The sequence below is a fragment of the Phyllostomus hastatus genome, unplaced genomic scaffold (genome assembly GCF_019186645.2).
Source record: "Phyllostomus hastatus isolate PE091 unplaced genomic scaffold, TTU_PhHast_1.1 phas_scaffold_39, whole genome shotgun sequence".
Taxonomy (NCBI): Eukaryota; Metazoa; Chordata; class Mammalia; order Chiroptera; family Phyllostomidae; genus Phyllostomus; species Phyllostomus hastatus.
In genome coordinates this window covers 7,252,118-7,273,012 of record NW_025334028.1, presented here as the reverse complement: position 1 = coordinate 7,273,012, position 20,895 = coordinate 7,252,118, and the positions used below count along the sequence as shown (strand labels likewise).

At 39.5% G+C, this 20,895-nt stretch overlaps 1 protein-coding gene across 6 annotated transcripts in view; it reads left to right on the top strand.

The window, feature by feature from the left end:
- Window positions 1-1,474: 1,474 nt before the first annotated feature.
- Window positions 1,475-20,895, top strand: part of LIN54 (lin-54 DREAM MuvB core complex component) — a 74,257-nt gene continuing 54,836 nt past the window's right edge. The window contains exons 1-2 of one of the 6 annotated variants that reach the window (XM_045820319.1): window positions 1,475-1,654; window positions 18,320-18,371. In XM_045820319.1, coding sequence (XP_045676275.1) covers window positions 1,518-1,654; window positions 18,320-18,371 — 189 coding nt within the window. In that variant the 5' untranslated portion in view covers window positions 1,475-1,517. Of the gene's footprint in view, window positions 1,655-1,791; window positions 2,409-3,569; window positions 3,915-18,319; window positions 19,032-20,895 lie in introns of those variants that run through there. The other 5 variants (XM_045820315.1, XM_045820317.1, XM_045820321.1 and 2 more) reach the window with 5 other exon arrangements.

Sequence of the window (20,895 nt, the reverse complement as noted above, 5' to 3'; positions counted from 1 at the left end):
AAAGCACCAAGTAACAAGCAGTTTACTGCTGGAAAAAGGGGATAAGCTTAGATGAATCCTCTCTGAGTGGCAGGATCACAGAAGGCCTAAAGCTGGACTTATGACAAAGGGATTCATGAACAAAGGAACTTCTAAATAATCTTCTGGAAACTAACCTAGTTTGAGAAAATTTGGTCAACTAGTATATACTTTTAGTACCTAGCAGTATACCTGGCACACAATAGGTACTCAGTAACACATTCATTTTGTCAGGTTTTAATTTTTTTAATCCTCCCTTGAGGATATGTTTATTGATTTTTAGAGAGAGACAAAGGAGGAGGGAGAAAGAGAGAAACATTGATGTGAGAGAGAAAAACCAATGGGTCACTTCTTGTATATGCCCACTGGGAATCCAGCAGGAAACCAAGGTATGTAAACTGACCCACAGACTTCACCAATTCCAAGCCTATGCTAATTTCATGTCCTTGCCTTGCTAAATCCTAACAACTGAATTTGAGGTGGAGGTATAGGGTGCTGTTGATTATGGCAGAATAGAACAAACATTTGAGGCAGAGACTGTGTAGCAGCTTGATACCCTCCTCTTCATTTAACCCTCAGAACCCTGGGAAGCTTTATTTTTATTCCATAGATGAGAAAAGTAACAATAAATGGTGTACACTAATAAGTGGAGTTGCCAGAATTTAAAATAAGGACTGCTTGATTCCAAAGTGAGTGCTACTTCCACTGCATCTCACCTCCTCCATTGTTCCAGGACTACTGTATGTTCACACGTTGACCTGTATGTTCTCCAGGCTTCTTTAGCAATTACAGACTGTACTACACTATTTTGCATTACACTCTTTCGTAATTTCTGTTGTTTCTCCTGTTTAATTCTTGTCTTACACGGAGTAGTTGTAAATTGAATAATCTCTCAGTGACTGTTTATCCGACGCCAAATGTAGGCATCTTTTCTTATTTTATAATAAAGGATAGGAGGAAAATTTTAAAAATGACTAAATACAAGGACTTTTGATTGTTCGTCTTAGCAGTATACTGCAAAAAAAAAAAAATCCCTTTCAAAATAAATGTAACTTTGAGTGGTCTCCAGGGACTTTTCAGCTACCCCTACAAAATTAGTGCCTAAAAAACGATAAAATTTGTCATTTGTGAATATTGATCACCCTTCCACGCAAGCACATCAAACAGTAGCGGGATGCTTGAAATCGCCAACAACACTAAATCAGGGAAGCCCGCCCCATTACAAACGCGATCCCGTCCTCCCCCCTCCCAGCCGCGGCAGGATGGAACCTTCGGTGCAAAAGCTTTGACAGATATCCCACTCAGAGTCACGTGAAGCTGGGGCGTACTTACGGCGCCTTGCGGAATGACGCAAGGCCGGGTTGCCGGGGCTGTGGGTGGGAGGCCGGTGGCGTCGAAAGGGCGGGGGCGGAGAAAGTCTGCCAGAGAGGCGGGGCGGACGGAATGGAGGGGCGGGCTGAGAGGGGCGCGCAGGCGGGGAGGGCCTAGCGTATTATGGGATGCGGCGGCGGAATGGCGCTGGGCGCGTGATTTTGAACAAACCCGGGTCTGTGTCTCGGAGGCGCCGCCGCTACCGCGGCTGCTGGAGCCCAAGGAGCGCGGCCGCGAGGAGGAGGCGGCGGCGCCGCCGGCTTCGGTGAGTGTCAGACCTGGGGTGGGGCATCTGGGCAGGCGGGCAGGAAGGGGCGCTGGCCCCAGCTACGAGTGGTGGCGCGGGTCGAGGGCGCCGGACGCCGGACCACCCCCTCCGGGAACCGGGGCTGGTGCGTCGCGGCAGAGAGCGGGAACGTGCAGGCTGGGGGTCGCCGCGCCCCACCTCCGGGCCGCAGTAGGCGGGAGGATCCTCCGGGTTCTCCCCTTCCCGCCTGCACCCGGGAGGGCGTCTGTCACCCGGCAGCCCGCCCTTCCTGGCGGTCTGGAGGAAGGGCTCCCGCGGCTGTTGACACGCAGACTGCGTGGCCGGAGAAGTCGGCCGTGTCGGCCCTGGGTTTCTGGGAACCGGTTTTGCTGCTGTGTCATTTTGTACCAGCCCCTCCTTTCCCTGCTGCCCGCCATCCCGTTCTTCCTACGCCCCTTTGTATGGTATCTTCGTGTGTGTCCGTTTTCCTCGCGAAGCCCACCAGCCAAATGTCATAATGTCCCGGAGGTGCACGGGGGAAGGGAGCGGGCCGGGACTTAGCCTGGCCAAGCAACGGTAAACACCAAGCAGGGTGCGGGTGTACGTGGCTGGCGGTGCGAAAATAAAGTTTAAAGATGAAGACGCTGGGAAGACTTGATACTTTCAAGGCTCTAGCAGGCTGCATATAGACACGGCGATTAGGCTGCTGGTAAATAACACTAATTTAAGCCTGAATCTACCAACTTTTATATGGAGTTGTCATTCAAGCAAGGTAAGGAAATGAAATGGCTTTTTCAACTTACACCTCATTCTTCTTAGACTAACTTAAAAAAAAAATATCCAGTGGCCCTATTCGAAACCTTGAAATTCAATTTGCTCATTTCAGATTGGTCTTTTAGAGCTCATGCTGTAATAGGTATAGAATTCAGACTTTGAATAGATGATTATCAGATTTTTCTGAAATTAGCAAAGGTAGCAAATTTAGTTTTTTAAAAAATTCTGGTTTCGTCAGAAGCCTTGCAGCTTATGTTTTCTTGTTATTTCCTTGATGATTAAAAATATATATGTTCTGTTCTACTTATTTGTTGAACTTCATGATAAAAGGGGCTGGTGGGGGTGGATGGGTAATTCTAGGGTCTTATTCTAAAGCAAATTGTTTTGTTTTCACTGTACTGAACAGCAGATTTTAAAAAAATTTGGTAACAGATCCTAAAAATGTAGCAAAGAATTTTAACTTAAAGTTATATTTTCTATGTTTTAGAAACTGTTCATCCATGAATAGGATCAATACATTTTAAGCGTAGTTGCGCTTTGACGTCTTAAACCAGTGACAAACTGGAAGTTACACTGCTCATGGACAGATATGATTAGATGAAATCTAGTGGAGAGGAAAATAGTTCAGAACTTTGTTTTGACTGCAGTATCTGCATAAAAATCAATGCCTGTAATTTGCAATGTGTCAGAAAGGTCAGGTGTGACTATGGAAATAGCTCGTTGTGTTCAAGTAGTGCTGACAGTGGAGGAAAATGTCAGAGTTGGTGCGTAGCACTGTAGGTCTTGATCTTGTTTTTAGTGCCTGAGATGGGCACAGTGAATACAGTGCATTCCATCACTTCAAGTTGCTAATTTGAAAATGGAGTGATTGGGTTCCTTATTATCCATATGCCGCCTTCTGTACTGCTTTTGCTCTTCAAAACAAAAATAGGCCGGACTGGGGACCCCGCAGATGTCGCGACTTCCTTTGGCGTGGCTGCGGGCCCGCAGGAACACCATTTTTCGTTGTGGGATAGGAGGTCTCGGCTTGGACTGTGTGTGCACTAGTATCCCCCTGTGCATTTGAAGGTTGGCGGGGCCGGCTGGAGGTTTCCCGGGATATGTGGGTGTGCGCCTCTCTGGAGGGGAGGGTCAAGGAGGGGAGGAGGAGGAAGGGGGAGGTTACTGGCGGCGGCTGCGGCTGCTGGGGCTTGGGCTGTTGGGGAAGCTGCTGAGCTGTGATGGTGATGACGAGGTGAAAATGGCGGATCTTTCGAAATACAATCCCGGCCCCTGACATACCAGAGGCGGCGGCAGCGGCGGCGTAGCCGCCGCCACCCGGGCTCTCTCCTCAGCCCCGGAGTTCCCTGTAGCTCTCCACTTCGGGCAAACTGGGAAAGGAAGCATCTGGCCAGAGCTACCGTGCACAGGCAAAACAAACACCACCCCGGGCTCGGAATTGCCTGGGATCTTCTGGAGCCCCCACCTCGGAGCTGGAGGGAGGAGAAAGCAGCAGCCGCTGGAGGTAGAGAAGGGGGTACCCGAGGGCTTCTCTGTTTGGAAATCTCTTTATGTTGGGGGTGGGAGGTAAGAATTGCGTTTTGGATCAAGGAATGACTAGTACGTAGTGCAAAGAATCAGTAGCCTCGGAATGACATCAACATTATTCTTTGAGTGTTAAGAGGGCTCGAGTTTGCTCTGATACCTAAGGCTGCTGCTGAGGCCTAGAGGAACCGCTAGCACTTATCATGATTTCTTGATTTAATATTCAAAACATCCACTCTGGCGGTTATTGGTATGATGTTCAGCAGTTTATGGGGTTGTATGTTTCTTTAGGGAAGCAGAACATTGGCATTTTATTTTGCATTTAATTAAGCTCTTAATTTAGATCATAGTCTATTAACTTGTTGGGGTGTTGGATGCTCACATTTTTTGAGCATATAGACCAGTTTTGTAACAATTAAAAATGTTGTCTTTGTTTTTTATGGCTCTGTCGTCCACAGAGTGATCCCCTTTGCCCCTGACATTAACAAATAACAATTGAGACACTGTCACGCATATTTTATATTTATATTTTTCTCTGCCCCCTCCCCCTTCCATTTCATCAATTCAGAGAGTAAATTTATGAAGGATTTTGCAGTAGATTTTATAATCCAAACGAATTACACCTCTGTGAGCTCTATTTTGGTTCACAAGTTTTGCCTTCATTGTTAAGGAAGTTGTGATAGCCTGATGCATGTATCTGATATGAGTCATTAAGTTAGTAAAGATGAATTGTGAATTTTTATATTAAAAAATACTGGACCCCATTGTTTAAAGAGTGGGAGAATTGGATTGACTTTATGACAGCTATAATTTAATTTTGTTAGGTTACCTTAAGATTCATTTGTGTTTCAGATTGTGCTGCAGATCCCTAAGGAGTCTGTCTCCTTGCACACAACAATAATGTTATAGAAAAGTTAACAGGTGAATCAAATACTTATATATTCATTTCAAGCCCTGTTTTTTCCCAGATTTTGTAGTTAAGGATTGGGTCAGTGCCGTTGAGTATATAAGAGGGAATGGAGAGATGAATATTTAAGACATATCTACTGGTAATTTCATGATTAGCAGTAAATATCATAAACACCATACATGTATTTTATTCAGAGGGGAAGTATTTTGTGTGTGTGTGTGTGAGAGAGAGAGAGAGAGAGAGAGAGAGAGAGAGAGAATTTTGGACATTTGGTTTTTGTTCATTAGAAGACTAAAGGACCCCCCAAAATTTTAGGGGAACTGAGACGTACTCAAAAGTTTTGGTTAACAACTTTATTTATTAAAGTTTTTCTTTTTAAAAAATATTTTATTTATTTATTTTTAGAGAGAGGGCAAGGGAGGGTGAAAGAGAGGAAGAGAAACATCAGTGTGTGTTTGCCTTTCAAGTGCCTTGGCTTGCAACCCAGGCACGTGCCCTGACTGGGAATTGAACCGGCAGCCCTTTGGTTCACAGACCCATGCTTAATCCACTGAGCCACACCAGCTAGGGCTAGTTCATGAATTTTTAAAAATCATTTGTCTGATGTCCTTCTATCTAGTAGGAATTTGCTGCTGCTTTTTTTTTTTTTTAGAGAGAGAGAGATTTTATGTTGCAATTAGTTGGTCTATGCCAACCCAGCTGCTAAATTAGTAAGACTAAGAATTTAAAAAATGATCAAGGAGGGGGATTAAAAGGGTTTTTCCATTGGCTTTCTTTTCCTTTGAATCACAGAGGGCTGTTGTCTTTTTTGTGATTCTTCGTGCTAGTGTTAGATTGTTGTGGTTAGTACAGTTGTCTATTAATAATTAGAAGTGTGTTAGAAATGAAGGAAGACTATGTCCAGTGGCTTTTGGGTAGGAGAGGAGTGTTGCACATTTCCATTACTTCTTTCAAGTATTACTATTGATTATCTGTTATCTATTGTGTTTACATACACTCTAGGGATAGGGGATACCTCAATATCATTGCCTCGTGAAACTTTTAGTTTAGGAATTGTTGGGGGTAAGTTGGAAGGATGAGGTTCAGTAGGGCCTTAATGCAGAAGGCCTTGAGAGTCACAGAAAAATTTTAAATAGGACAATGACAGCCTCAGAGATGGACTTGAGGAAGATGAATCCTATAGCTTTTATATAGGATGTGTTATAGGTTAGAGGAGATGGAAGCAAAATATTGGGTTGGACAAAAAGTCTGTTACACTTTTTTCCATATGATGGCTCCAGTAGCACTTAGTTGTCTTTAACTGCATTCAAAACCATTTTGTTAGATTGTATTGTGACATCTGTCACATCTGCTTGCATTTTAAAAACTTACCAAAATGGGTGAATTTTTGTGCAGCCATTGTAATATTGAAGGTGGAAGATGATAAGCAACATTTTTGGCATATTATGCTTTATTTCAAGAAAGGTAAATATGCAACTGAAATACAAAAGAAGATTTGTGCAGTATATAGAACAGGTGTTGTGACTGATTGAACATGTCAGAAGTGGTTTGAGAAGTTTCCTGGTACTATTGACATTTTGGCCAAGTAATTCTTTACTGTGAGGTTGTCTTATGCATTGAAATATGTTTAGCAGCAACCCTGGCCCCTACCCACTAGAAGCCAATAGCGGCAGGTAGCTGACGTACTCAAAATATCCAAATCAATAAAGGTATTGGTGAAAATGAAAAATATATCATTTATCTTACAGAAAAAACCTAACGGACTTTTAGGCTGAAAGCTTTGGAAATTTGGAAATTGTTGGTTGCAGTGGGAAGGAGACATTGTGATATATGACTAGCTCTGTAGAGAGACATCAAAGATGACAAGACCTTAAACCCTAGTGAATTTTTAAAAATCATTTGTCTGATGTCCTTGTATCTAGTAGGAATTTGATTCTTTTTTTTTTTTTATCTTAGAGAGTTTATATTGTGACCAACCCAGCTGGTCCATGCCAACCCAGCTGCTAAGTTAGTAGTAAGACTAAGAATTTTAAAACTGCTTAAGGAGGGAGAGTAAAATGTTTTTTTCTATTGGATTTCTTTTCCTTTGAATCACAGAAGGCTGTTGTCTTTTCATGATTCTTTCTGTTAGTCTTAGATTGTTGTGGTTAGTACAGTTATCTATTAATAATTAGAAGTGTGTTGGAAATGCAGGAAGTTATAGAATATTGAATGCTATAAAAAAGAAATCGGAAGAAACTAATTTAAATAGAGGAAAAGACTCTTTATTTGAGTTATAGTGTACCACATAACTGTCTTCACAGTTACCTCGCAAATAAATGAGGCTTAGAAATTACTGCTTAGGTTTACATGTTAAGCTACTAGGAGAGCCAAGAATAAGAAATGGATTTTGGGGCATGGGGCGGGGGGTGGATATTTCTGATTTGAATCTCCATGGTTTTTCCTTCTATGTTAGTCTTAGGCATGAATCCAGTCCCACTTTATTATTTTTTTTAAAAGATTTCATTTATTTATTTTTTAGTGAGGGAAGGGAGGGAGGGAGAGGGAGAGAGACAGACAGACAGACAGACAGACACACACACATCAATGTGCGGTTGCTGGGGGCCATGGCCTGCAACCCAGGCATGTGCCCTGGCTGGGAATCGAACCTGCGACACTGGTTTGCAGCCCGTGCTCAATCCACTGAGCTACGCCAGCCAAGGCTTCCAGTCCCACTTTAAAGGGGGAAAATATATTGTGAATCCCCAGCGTTGGACAAAATAATTTTATTAAAATACTTAATTTTAGCCTTGGCTAGTGCAGCTCAGTGGATTGAGTGCCAGCCTGCAAACTGAAAGGTCTCTGGTTTGATTCCCAGTCAGGGTACATGTCTGGGTTGCAGGCCAGGTCCCCAATTGGGGACCTGTGAGAGGCAACCAATGGATCTGTCTCTTGCACATCCATGTTTCTCTCCATCTTTTTCTCCTTCCCTTCCTCTCTCTATAAAAATAAATAAAAATAAAATCTTTTAAAACAATTATAAATCCCAGAAGAAATGAAAAACGGTAAGAAGAACTAGCAGACCAAATAGCAGCGGAATCCACACTCTAAGAGTTGCAACTAATCTGAAAGGGATTTAAACAAAACAAAATAATTTTGAAGAAACTTAATTTTAGATATATATATAGGTATAAAATCCTTATGCTTATTACTTGTATGCAAGTAACAAAAGTAAATTTGTAAATGAAATATAAGCAAAACTATTAAACCAGTAAAACAAATTAAATTTAGGGTGATGGATGGTGTTTGCTGAAATGAAATCTTTCTTTGCACAGTGAATATACTATTGTCTACCTTAGCACGGTGTGGGGTTTTCTATACACTGTGTATCCTATAATAATTTCTACACCACTTTTCTCTATTTGAATTTGCACAGGTTAGGTGGTTTGGCTTTCACGTGCATAAATGTATGATTTACCTTGTAAGACTCTTCTGTGCCTTTTTCTTTAGTAGCTCATCCTAATTCTAGTGTACCATTGATTGTCGATATGAGGTTGTTACCCAAATGATTCAGAATATACTTTTAAGAATATATTATCAAAATGAAAATATAAACTTTTAAAATCTTTGTCAGGACTCATGGCTTAGAGTCTACTGCTCTCAGTTAAGTTTGAGAAACGTTATTCTGTATCTAGTTTTTGAGTTGTTGATGGTTGATTTTAGAAATCAAAGCTAAAATCCAAATGCTATAGTGAACCAGTTAGAGTTGAAAGTATAGTTCTTAAACACTCAGACATTTCTGTTTAAACATCTGGAAATTACTCATCTGTAATAAGTGATAGGTCATCATTTCATATTATTATGTGCAGAATGAAGATTGTCCTCCACCTGTAACTAAGAAAAGAACAGTGTTTCAACACTGGTAATAGTCTATGAGAAACTCTTAAAAATATATAAAAATATAGAGCATTTGTCATTTTTGTGTTAATGTTATTTTTTAAATTCTTACCCAAGGACATGTTTATTGATTTTAGAGAAAGAGGAAGGGAGGGAGAGAGAGACACACACAAACATTGATGTGAAAGACAAACATCTGCTGCCTCTTACACACACCCTGACTGGGGACCAAACCAGAAAACTAGGTATGTGCCCCGACCGGGTATTGAACTGGCAGCCTTTTGGTTTATGGACGATGCTCCAGCCCACTGAACCATACCAGCCAGGGCCATCTTATGTTATTTTTCATTTTATATTTAATTCATTTGTTTTCATTGTTACTATTCTAAATCAGACCCTTCATTTGTCTTCTTTGTCTTGAACTAATTACTGTAATTACCTCCTAACTGGTCTCCCTGCCTCCAGCCCAATAAAATACTGAGATGAAGCTAACCCTCCGAAAGTACAACTGTGGTCATGCCATTCCTCTATTAATTTCTAAGCTCTGTGAAGGCATGGTCTTTGGTTAATTTCCCATAATGCCCTCCACAAAATTGGGAAGCAGTTAGTATTTGTTAATTAGATGACTGATAAAAATCATAAACTTGTTAAAAGTTGAGAGAACCTTGTAGATTTTCAGATGGAATGTGATTGGAGAAGATACTGGTTAAAAACTTAAATCTAAGTATTTAAAAACATTTGAAAGGGAGTTTATTATGACAGTATGTTTGTTATTTTAAATGTTGTAGAGATTCGGAGCATTGTAAAAACCTATCCTGCTCAAATACACAGACCAAAGTTATGTATCTTTCAGAGCCTGTTGTAAATAGTGCTTGAGTTTTAGATGAAACCCATTTTCCACGATTAATTTATGCATCCTTCAGATTTGTATAGAGGTTATCATTTGCCAGCTCTGTTCTAGACATTGGGGAAAGGAAGTACAGTGGTGATGAAGACCGACAACTCCCTGTCCGCTTGGAGCTTGCATTCTAAAAAGTGGGGGAGGAAGAATCAGACTAGAAGCAAAGGTATTTTCTGATTGTTATAGATGCTGTGATGAAAATACCGGGTAATGAGATAGAATGCCTAGGGCAGTGGAGATGAGAGTGGGAGTGCTATTTTAGGTAGATCTTAAAAATGTAATACATTTAGACAACTTTAGAAATCATTAGACCTTCTGAAATGAGTAAATATTTTAAGTCTCATTTGGCTTATATTACTCAACTATTTTCAACTGTGAGGGGGCGACCTCAATGTACTGACTTTCAGAATTGTACTTTGCCTTTAGAACTTTGTTTTATAAGCAAAAACATCAAGGCATGGGGAATGCATTGTATATTCTGTATTCTCTTCCTGCCATTCCTTCATAAACAATCTTTTGTATAGCCAGGGTGAGCTAAACCTCCTCAGTCCTGTTGGTTTGAGATAATACTCTTTTTTTCTTGGAGGGGTCCACACAGCAATGATGAGGTTGCATGTGCTATTACATATCTTCCATTCCTAAGGGATAAAATTAGAGTGATGATTCATGTAACTAGATGGCCATACCCTTTCTGGCCATGCCCACAAGCTCCTTTTGAGAATTTCTTTTAGCATGGTCTGCTCTGCCTGTGACCATGATTGAAACAGATATGAATGTCTAATCATAAAGCAATAATTGTAGTCTGCTTAGGGGCTCATGAGGTGTCCTGACTGCAGAACTTTGCACAGCCCCACACTACAGAGACTGGCTAAACCAATCAGACCTTTTCTTGTTAAAAGTTTGAACTTTATTCCTAGTTCAAAGGAAGACTCAGTCCTGTAACTCCTAGTCTCTTTTAATAAGACAAAAAAAAAATGTTCTTCCTAATGATAGAGCTTCAAAATACACAAAGTAAAAATGCACAGAAGAAAAGAAATAGATGAATCCATAATTGCATTGGGGATTTTAACAGGCTTTCACAGTAATTGATAGAAGAGGAAAAAATAAGTATATAGCAGATCTGAACAACACTATCAGCCAACTTGACCTAATTGACATTTATAGAACACTACCCTCTGTAACTACAGAACACGCATTCTTTTCAAATGCACATGCAGTGTTCAAGATAGACCATATACTGAGCCATAAAACAGGTCTCTAATTTCAAATGATGGGAATGTTATAGAGTGTTATGTTCTCTGATAATAATACGAGTAAGTTAGAAATCAATGTGATAGAAAATCACCAAGTATTTGGAAATTAAATAGCACACTTTTTAATTTTCCAGTGTGAAAGATGAAATCATAAGGAATATTAGAACACATTTGAAATTAATGATATGAAAAACATTAAAATAGAAAGCAGCTAAAGCAGCATTGGAGAAAATTCTTAATGTTAAGTGCTTATTTTAGAAAAGAAGAAAGGGTTGACAAACTTTTTCTATAAAGGGCCAGATAGAAAATATTTTAGGCTTTGCAGGCCATGCTAAAAAACTTATTTAAATATATATATACACACACTCGTAAGTATTTAAAAATGTAAAAACCGTTCTTTGTTGGAGAGTAATATATAAGCAGACCATGGGCCTGATTTGGTCCATAGGCTGTAATTTGCTGAACCCTGATTTATTCTTCCATTTTAAGCTTCAAAGAACAAATTAAACCTAAACAAAGTAGAAGGAAGAAAATAAATATAACAGTGAATTAAATAAAAAATGGACAATTAAGACTATCAATGAAGCCAAAATACTTCTTTGAAAAGATTAGTAAATTGCTAAATCTCCAGCCAGACTGATCAGGAAAAAAATGAGAAGACAGAAATTACCAAAATGAGGAATGGAGGGTTGAAATTTTGATAGACATTAAAATAAAAGAATATTATGTATAACTTTATGCTAATTAATTCAACAATTTAGAGGAAATAGACAAATTCCTTGAAGTACACAAACTTGCAAATATCGAAAGTCATTCCCTGAAGAAAGAGATAACCTGAATAACCCTACATTTATTGAAGAAATTGAATATACAGTTAAAACCCTTCCCACAAGAAAATATTACATCTAGATAGCATTACCGGTGAAGTTTAACATGTATTTCAGGAAGAAACAGTAACAGTTCTATGCAGACTTTTGAAAATTGAAGAGGAAGGAACATACCCTTACTCATTTTATTTGGGTAGCATTATCCTGAGACAGCCACTACAAGAAAAAATCCTACAGACCAATATCCCTCATGAGTGTAGACAAAAATGCTTAAGAAAATATTAGCAAGTAGAAGTTGGCAATAATATGTCAGTTGGGATGCAAATCCTGTTCCTGTGCAGCATCTACATGGGCCTCTCCAGATCTGCTCAATAGGACTTGTGGGCAGCGAGGGAACTGATACACACATGATGCTCATGTTCCTTGCTGTGCTGTGTGAGTCTTGTGTCTCTGACCTAGGACTACTGTGTGGTGTGCCAGTGTCCATGAAACAGTAACAGGCTGCTTTGTTTGCTTGCTTGGAGGATCAAAAATCTGACTCCTCCCAGTTTTTGTCAGCTCTGGGGAGTGCTGACAGAGACATACATGGCTTTCTGAAAGAAGGATGAGACCTGTGTTGGCTGGATTAAAGTATAGGAAAAGACTCTCTCGAGCGATTGTTCTTACCCAAGTGGTGGGCAAGAAGGGTGAACCAGGGCAGGGAGAGTAAGAGTCCTCCAGTGTTTTATCTCTTAACCTTTTGGGCTGAGCTGACAGGTAGGCAGGATGGTACTTTGTGGCTGTTGTACACTCAACTCCATGGCCTCACATGAAAGACAGTATGACTGCAGCAGCTGAATAACAGAGTCTCCAAAGGTGAGAAAATAATGTCAGAAATGAGGATCAAAAGCTTTAGGTGGATTGAAAACATTAAACGTTTGTTTAGTTGAGCTGCAAGTGTGAGTGCTTGAAACTTAAAAGTAAATTCACAATTAGGCCACCATCTCCCTTATGGCCTGACCTTTCCCTCTTCCTACATGTTGACATAAGGTGCTTTAAGTAGAAAGATGAATGGGGTTGGGCTGAAGTCTCCCAGTCCTTAAGGAGGGAATCAAAGGTCAAACTAACATGTCTAAATATACTGGGGAAAATTCAGGGAGAAGTGGGAGTTAACCTTGTATGGTTCTGTTGGATACTGGCACTCAAGTCATTGGCATACTTTATTCTGTGGAGTTGATTACATGGAGTGTTCAGATGCAACTGATAGGGCTTGGGCAAGGATTGCAGTAGGGAAGGAAAGGCAAAGTGACATTTTCCAGGGGGTGAGGTTTGTTGTGTGCTGCTGTAGCTTCTATTGCTAAGATGTAATTGGTATTGATTTTACATATCTGTACTAAGTGCCAGAGTGTATTCTCCTGGTCAGGAAGAGCCACATGTAGAAAAGTTGCTAGTACTTTGGGGTCCCAAAACCTTAGTGATCCCTTTGAGTTACAAATTATTGTGACTAATGATTTTGCAGTGTGTGTGTATAACTCATCCAACTCAATAAGACAGAAAAACAAAATAAAAAAGTATATTAAGAATGCCAAAGATTTTAACACTCACTTTTCAAAAGAAAGTATGCAAATAGACAATACCCATATGAAAAGATGCTCAACATGATTAGTCAATGGGAATTGCAAATTAAAACCACAATGAAATATTACTTCATATCCACTGGAATGGCTAAAATTAAAAAGACTGATAATACCAATTGTTGGTGAGGATGTGAAAGAGTTGAAACTGTTGTACATTTCCCATGGGTGTACAGAATGGTATAGCCAAGTTGGGAAATTGTTTGGCAGTTGCATGTAAAGTTAAAAATACTTACCTTTATGATCTACAAGTTTGCTTCTAGGTATTTTTCAAAAGAAAGGAAATTATGCATTCATAAAAAACTGGAACTTGAGTGTTCATAATAATAGAACTTGAATGTTTATAGCAGTATTATTCCTAAGAGTCCCAAACTGGAAAACAAATGAAATATCCATCAGTAAGTGAATGGATGACCAAATCATGGTAGATTCTTACAGTGAAATATTACTCAATAATAAAAAGGAACAGAACTACTACTACTACTACTAAGTGCAAGAATAAAGAGAAATCTCAACATGCTGAGGGGAAAAGCTCATGCCATATGATCCCTTTATGTCAGGAGTACACAACATGATTCCATTTATGTGAAATTTTAGAATGGGCAAAAGGCAAAACTCATCTGTAGTGATAGTACAGGTGGGGTGGGATTGACTGTAAAGGAGTACACTTATTTTTTTTTTTGTCCATTTAAAAATAGCAGTGGTAGAACTTAAGGCAATACAATTTTGTGATTAAAATTATGAAATAATAATGAAACATATCCTGAGTTTTGAGTCCTGGTTCTTCCATTTACTAGCTGTGTGACCTTGGTCAAATTATTTAACCTAAATTTCTTCATCTGAAATATGGGGGTGATAATGATACCATCTCAGAGTTGTTGTGAGGGTAAATTAAATTGCCATCACTGATAGATAGTAAGGGCTTAATAATGATCAATTTTGTCAGTATTAATAATTGTCAATGCTAATCATCGTAATTTGCAACTCTTCTCTGTTACTCTTAATTTTGGAACAGGTATTGCATTTTTATATTTTAAAAAAGGAAGAAAAATTGTTGGTTAGGTTCCTATGGATTTTTGATATTCTACAGACGTTTGATATTCTAACTTACTGCTATTTAGTCAGTCATAAACATAATGTACTTTCTTTAATAAGTAAAGATAACGATACTGACTCTATTATTGGAAGTTTTGCAGGATCTTTGGCTAAAAACATCACAGTTCTGATTTGTTCATAATCTGCATTATTATTATTATTATTTTTAAAGATTTTGTTTATTTTTAGAGAAGGGGTAAGGGGGGAAAGGGAGGGAGGGAGGGAGGGAGGGAGGGAGGAAGGAAGGAAGGAAGGAAGGACCATTATGAGAGAGAAATATCAGTTGGTTGCCTCTTGCATGCACCCTGACCGACTGAACCCACAACCCAGGCATGTGCCCTGACCAGGAATCAAACCGGCAACCTTTCACCTTGCGGAATGACACCCAACCAACTGAGCCACATTGGTCAGGGATTTGCTTTATAATTATTGCCATTTTTTATGGGGACCTGCTGTGTACCTCTCAAGTGGTGCCCTTTTGATATATTAAATGGCTGAGAGGAATTTGAGAATCTTTTTTCCAAACAAAGGTTTCTTTGGTGTGACTCTAATTGATCATGCTTGGGCCAGATAAGTCTTTTGATGTTCAGTTGCTGAGACAGGTTAATCTAGAAACTCTTTCAACATTAATTTGAGTATTTAATGGATTTAAAACATATATACTTTATTTTATTGATTTTAGAGAGGGAGGGAGGAGAGAGAGAAAGATTGATTTGTTGTTCTATTTATGCATTAATTGTCTGATTCTTGTATGTGACCTGACTGGGGCACCCACAACCTTGGTGTATCTGGACAATGCTTTAACCAACTGAGTTACCTGGCCAGGGAATTTAATGGATTTTTATGAATGCTATTATGCCATCATTTTAAGTCCTAGCTCCCTGGAGATTTGAAGATATTTTTCCAATATGTTTATATTTTATTTTATTTAAATTATATTTTATTGATTATTCTATTACAGTTGTCCCAATTTTTCCCTCTTCCACTCTCCACCCAGAATCCCCCACTCCCTCAGGCAATCCCCACACCATTATTCATGTCCGTGGATCATGCGTATAAGTTCTTTGGCTGCTCCCTTTCCTATACTCTGCTTTACATCCCCATGACTATTCTGGAATTACTAATTTGTACTTCTTAATCCTCTCATCCCTTCACCCATTCCCCGACATCTCCCTCCCATCTGGCAACCATCAAAACACTTTTCGTATCCATGATTGTGTCTCTGTTCTTCTTGTTTGCTTTGTTTGGTGTTTAGATTCAATTGTTGATAGACGTGTATTTTTTGGTGCCATTTTATTCATAGTTTTGATCTTCTTTTTCTTAAATGAGTCCCATTGACATTTCATATAATAATGGTTTGATGATGATGAACTCCTTTAGTTTTTTCTTGTCTGGGAAGCTCTTTATCTGCCCTGTGATTCTAAATTATATCTTTGCTGGGTATAACGGTCTTGGCTGTAGGTCCCTGCTTTTCATGACTTTGAATATTTCTTTCCAATCTCTTTTAGCCTGCAAAGTTCCTTTGAGAAATCTTATAGTCTGATAATCTTATTGCAACTCCCCTGTAGGTAACTAACTTCTTTTCTCTTGCTGCTTTTAAGATTCTCGTTTTATCTTTAACCTTTGGCATTTTAATTATGATATGTCTTGAAGAAGGCCTCTTTGCATTCATCTTCTTTGGGGCTCTTTGTGCTTCCTGAACTTGCATGTCTATTTCCTTCACCAAATTAGGGAAGTTTTCTTTCATTATTTTTTCAAATGGATTTCCAATTTTTTGTTCTTTCTCTTCTCTAGCGTACCTATGATGCAAATCTTGGACCTCTTGAAGTTGTCTCAGAGGCTTCTTACACTATCCTCATTTTTTCTTTTATTCTTTTTTTCTTCTTGTTCTGATTGGTCGTTTTTTGCTTTCTCACGTTCCAAATCAATGATTTGATTCTCGGCTCCATTCACTCTTCTGTTGTTTCCCCGTAAATTGTTCTTTATTTCAATTACTGTATCCTTCATTTCTGACTGGACCTTTTGTATGTTGTTGAGGTCCTCACTAAGTTCCTTGAGCATCCTTATAACTACTGTTTTGAACTCTATCTCATAGATCGCTTATCTCCATTTTGTTTAGTTCTTTTTTTGGTTTTTGATCTGTTCTTTAATTAGGGCCATGTTTTTTTGTCTCTTCATTTTGGTAGAGTCCCTGTATTAGGTAGAGCTGCTATGACCCCATGTCTTGGTAGTGTAGCCTAATGTAGTAGATGTATAGGGTCCAGTGGCACAGCCTCCCCTATCACCCAAGCTGGGTACTTGAGGTGAACCCTTTGTGTGGGCTCAGTATACCCTCCTCTTGTCATTGAGCCTTGATTGCTGTTGGCAGGTCAGTGAGAGTGATTTACCCAGGCCAGTCAGCTGCAAGGATTGGGTCTGACCACTGACCACCAACCTCTGTCCTCCATGGAGGATCACCTGTGCAGGGGCAGGGTGAGGGTGCTCTGAAGTGGTGTGTAGCAGTCCACTGAGGATGGAAGCTCTAGGGTGTCCCAAGTGGTGTAAGCCAAGGTCAGTCCCCACCTGTGTTTTGCCCAAGGCCACCCTGCATGAGTTACAAAACCATCTGCAGATGGATGCTACTTGTGCTGGGCTTGGAAGTTCCCAAGTAAAGCCAAGATGTGAACCTAGGCCGGCTGCTGCCAGTGCTGGATCTGGCATCACTTAGCAAGTGGTTACAGGGGCTGTGGGCTCATAGGGCCAGCTATTGCTCGTTTGAGAGGGTTTAGGAAGTTATAACGCATGCGAAAGACCAGCAATTCTTATGGAAAAAGCCACTATGAACTGCTGTAAGTTGGGTGGGATGGAATCTCAGATATGACACCCACCTGCCCACTCTTGTGGCTCCTTTGGGGGAGGGTTCAGAAAAGGGACAATGGCCTCTGCCTGCCTTTGTGTCTGGGAGAAAGCTGTCCCCCAGCTCTTGCCTTGATGCCAGACACTTCAGTTCCTCCCTGTATGCCGCTAATGCCTTTCAAGCTGCTCCCCTGTTGCTGGAGCTCAGAAGAAGTGAGTCTGAGTAGGTCCATGTGTGGGTTCTTTAAGAGGAACTGCTTGAGGCTTTAGAAGTTTCTTCAACCAACTCAACCCCTGCTGGTTTTTGTGGGGAATTACCTTCCTGGCACGGGAACCCTGAGCTGGGGAGCCTGGTGTGGGGCTGGGACTCCTCTCTCCCCAGATTGCCCTCCCAAATTTTTATCCACCGCAGGTGGTTGTTGGACCAGCCCATTCTGTGCTTGTACCCCTCCTGCTAGTCTCAGTGGTTGTGGTTTCTTTAATTCAGTAATTGTCAGACTTCCATTCAACTCAATATCTGACAGTTCTGAGTGATGGTTGTTGTATAATTTAGTTATAATTTAGATGTGGTTGTGTGAGGAGGTGAGCTGTGTTTTCCTATGCTGCCATTTGGCTGGAAGTGTACCCTGGTTATATTTTAAAAATCTTTATTTCTTTGTGTGCATATCATTACTTTCCAGATGTGTCAATTGGGGGGGGGGGCTGGGAAGAAAGAAGATGATTAGACATGTAAAGATTTAAGTTTTATGAGTGGGCATTGGGAAGGAGTTTCCTGTAATTAAGTGACTTAGTGTTGCCTGAATGCAATGTACTTTTCGAATGAGACATGGTGAATGAGGCCGTTTGGTTCTGGTATTGTGTCTCCTATGACTTATAGTTCAGATTCTTCAAAGTTGAAGATATGTTAAAATGATTTAACCCACATCTGCATCAGGAGTATTCTTCATTCAATTATACATCAATTAAAAATGTCATTTTTTATTTTGTCATTTGCATTTTCCTTGAATTTTTTTTCTTTCTCTTAAATTTGTTCTTGAAATCTAGTAATTTTTTTATTTTTCAACTTTTATTGCAGTGCCTGGTCAACTTCTAGCAGGAGAACGATCATGGAGGTGGTGCCAGCTGAGGTGAATAGTTTGCTTCCAGAGGAAATAATGGACACTGGTATAACTTTAGTGGATGATGATAGTATTGAGGCTGTTATTGTTTCATCCCCAATTCCCATGGAGACAGAACTGGAAGAAATTGTCAACATAAATTCTACTGGTGACTCTACAGCCACGCCCATTTCCACGGAACCAATCACAGTGTACAGTAACCACACTAACCAAGTTGCAGTGAATACAATTATTAAAGCAGATTCTAATACCACAGTGAAACCAGCTTTTCCAAGTGGCCTTCAAAAACTTGGTGCTCAGACTCCTGTGACTATATCTGCCAATCAGATTATTTTAAACAAAGTATCACAGACATCTGATCTTAAACTTGGCAATCAGACCCTTAAACCAGATGGACAGAAGTTAATTTTAACAACTTTGGGCAAGTCTGGTTCACCAATTGTTTTAGCACTACCCCATAGCCAACTACCCCAGGCTCAGAAAGTTACAACTCAGGCCCAGTCAGGAGATGCTAAGTTACCACCGCAGCAAATTAAAGTAGTTACCATTGGAGGGAGGCCAGAGGTGAAACCTGTCATTGGTGTCTCAGCACTGACCCCAGGAAATCAACTGATTAATACAACAACTCAGCCCTCTGTGTTACAGACCCAACAGTTAAAAACAGTACAGGTAAAAAAAAAGGGGGCTTATAAATTAAAATGCATGTTAAAAATTAAATTGATTGGTAGTTGTGTTTGTAGGGTGATTAAATGCTTAGTTGTTACTGATTACTTTTGAATGTTGCATTTAGGAATTGTGTGGAGTTTTTGGGTTTCTTTTGTTTTTTCATTTTTGTAAAGTTTGATATATCTAATCCTTTGAATATTTTTGCCAGAGAACTTTGAGCAAATGTAATTTTGGTTAAATTTCAGATGAGTGTATTTAAAGCTTCTTACTCCTTTTTAAATGCATTTTATTCTTAATAATAGTTTGATTACAAGGATGTTCTGCTGGTATAAAGATGCCAGAATTTCTGATGGGCTGTCAAAAAATCATTCAGACATTTTTTCAGTTAACAGATGGCCAAAGTCTAGGAAAACTTGCTGCTCTGAGAAACCCTTGGAGCCCAGAAATAGTACATACTTGCCAGTTTGTGCTTTTCTTTAGCGTTTACTGTTCATTGCCATCACTCATGTTTGCCTTTTGGAAAAGTCAGTGCAGTGTGATGGAAGGTAACATATAGGCTTTAGAGTCAGACAAACTAGATTTGAGTCGTCTCTGCTACCCTACCATTTGTGGAACTTTGTATAGGTTACTTATCATCTTTGAGTTTTTGACTTTAACTAGAATGTCTATTTGATCACGATGACATACATAGCAACAGAAAGTACTTAATGTAGTTCTCAAAACTTTGAGGATCCTCCAAAATGGTACCAATTGTTAGTATGAATAGGACCTTAACACTGAAGGTTAACAGAACATTTATTAGATGGTTTCACGTTTTTCATGCTCAGATAGGCCTTTTTTAGTCACCACTACTCTTAGAAATACAGTGATTTAGTTAAGACCAGGGAACACAAATACATTCTCTGTTTGAAAGAGTCACCTTTTAGGAAAAAAGGAGAAGGCATGAGTTAGAGAACTAAATCAGTTGTATAAGGAAATAGGAAGATTTGGGGAGCTATCCACTCTCAGCTGATATTAGAAATAATGTTTGACAAAATATTAGAAACTTATCTTTCATGGGCTTTTATTTAAGAACTTTGTAAGATTTCTTAAACCTTGTAATTTGCCCATGTCCCTTCTGCCACTGTTAAACATTGTATTCTTTTTTTTTGTTCATTATCATCTCTTATCTCTGACTTCCTTTTACTTTATTTTTAAAAAATATTTACTTATTTTTAGGGAGCACAGAAGGGAGGGTAGAAAGAGAGGGAGAGAAACATGGGTGTGTAAGACAAATGTCAATAGGTTGTCCTCTGCTCCCCAACTGGAGACCTGGCCTGCAACCCAGGCATGTGCCCTGACCAGGAATCAAACTAGTGACTTATTGGTTTGTGGGATGATGCCCAACCCACTGAGCCACACCATTCAGGGCCTTTTTACTTCTTTTGATGAGGGGGTCTTCAATGAGATATCCTATCATCATCAAGCATCTTGTCCTTAAGCTTGTTCGTTAAATCAGTCTTGAAATTTGTTTTTTATTGTTTTACCAGAGTATATCCAGCTTTGGGGATGTAGATCATAACCATGTCACAAGAAACTGATAATGTAAATCAGAATGTCATATTTTTCATTTATAAGAGCAATATATACATACTGCTTTAATGACCAATTTATTTGTTTCCACTAATGTTGTACTCTGATCACCTAACTACTGACCAAAAAAAAAAAAAAAAAGACAAACTTAGTTCTTATAGCCTCTTTTACTGTGTCACTTTTATAAACCCTGATTCTATTTATTAGAAAGAACTTTGGTTTAAAAAAAACCAATAACCAAAACAAAAGAAACTGCATTTAAGATATTGTTCTACTTGTCTAGTTACTTTTAGGC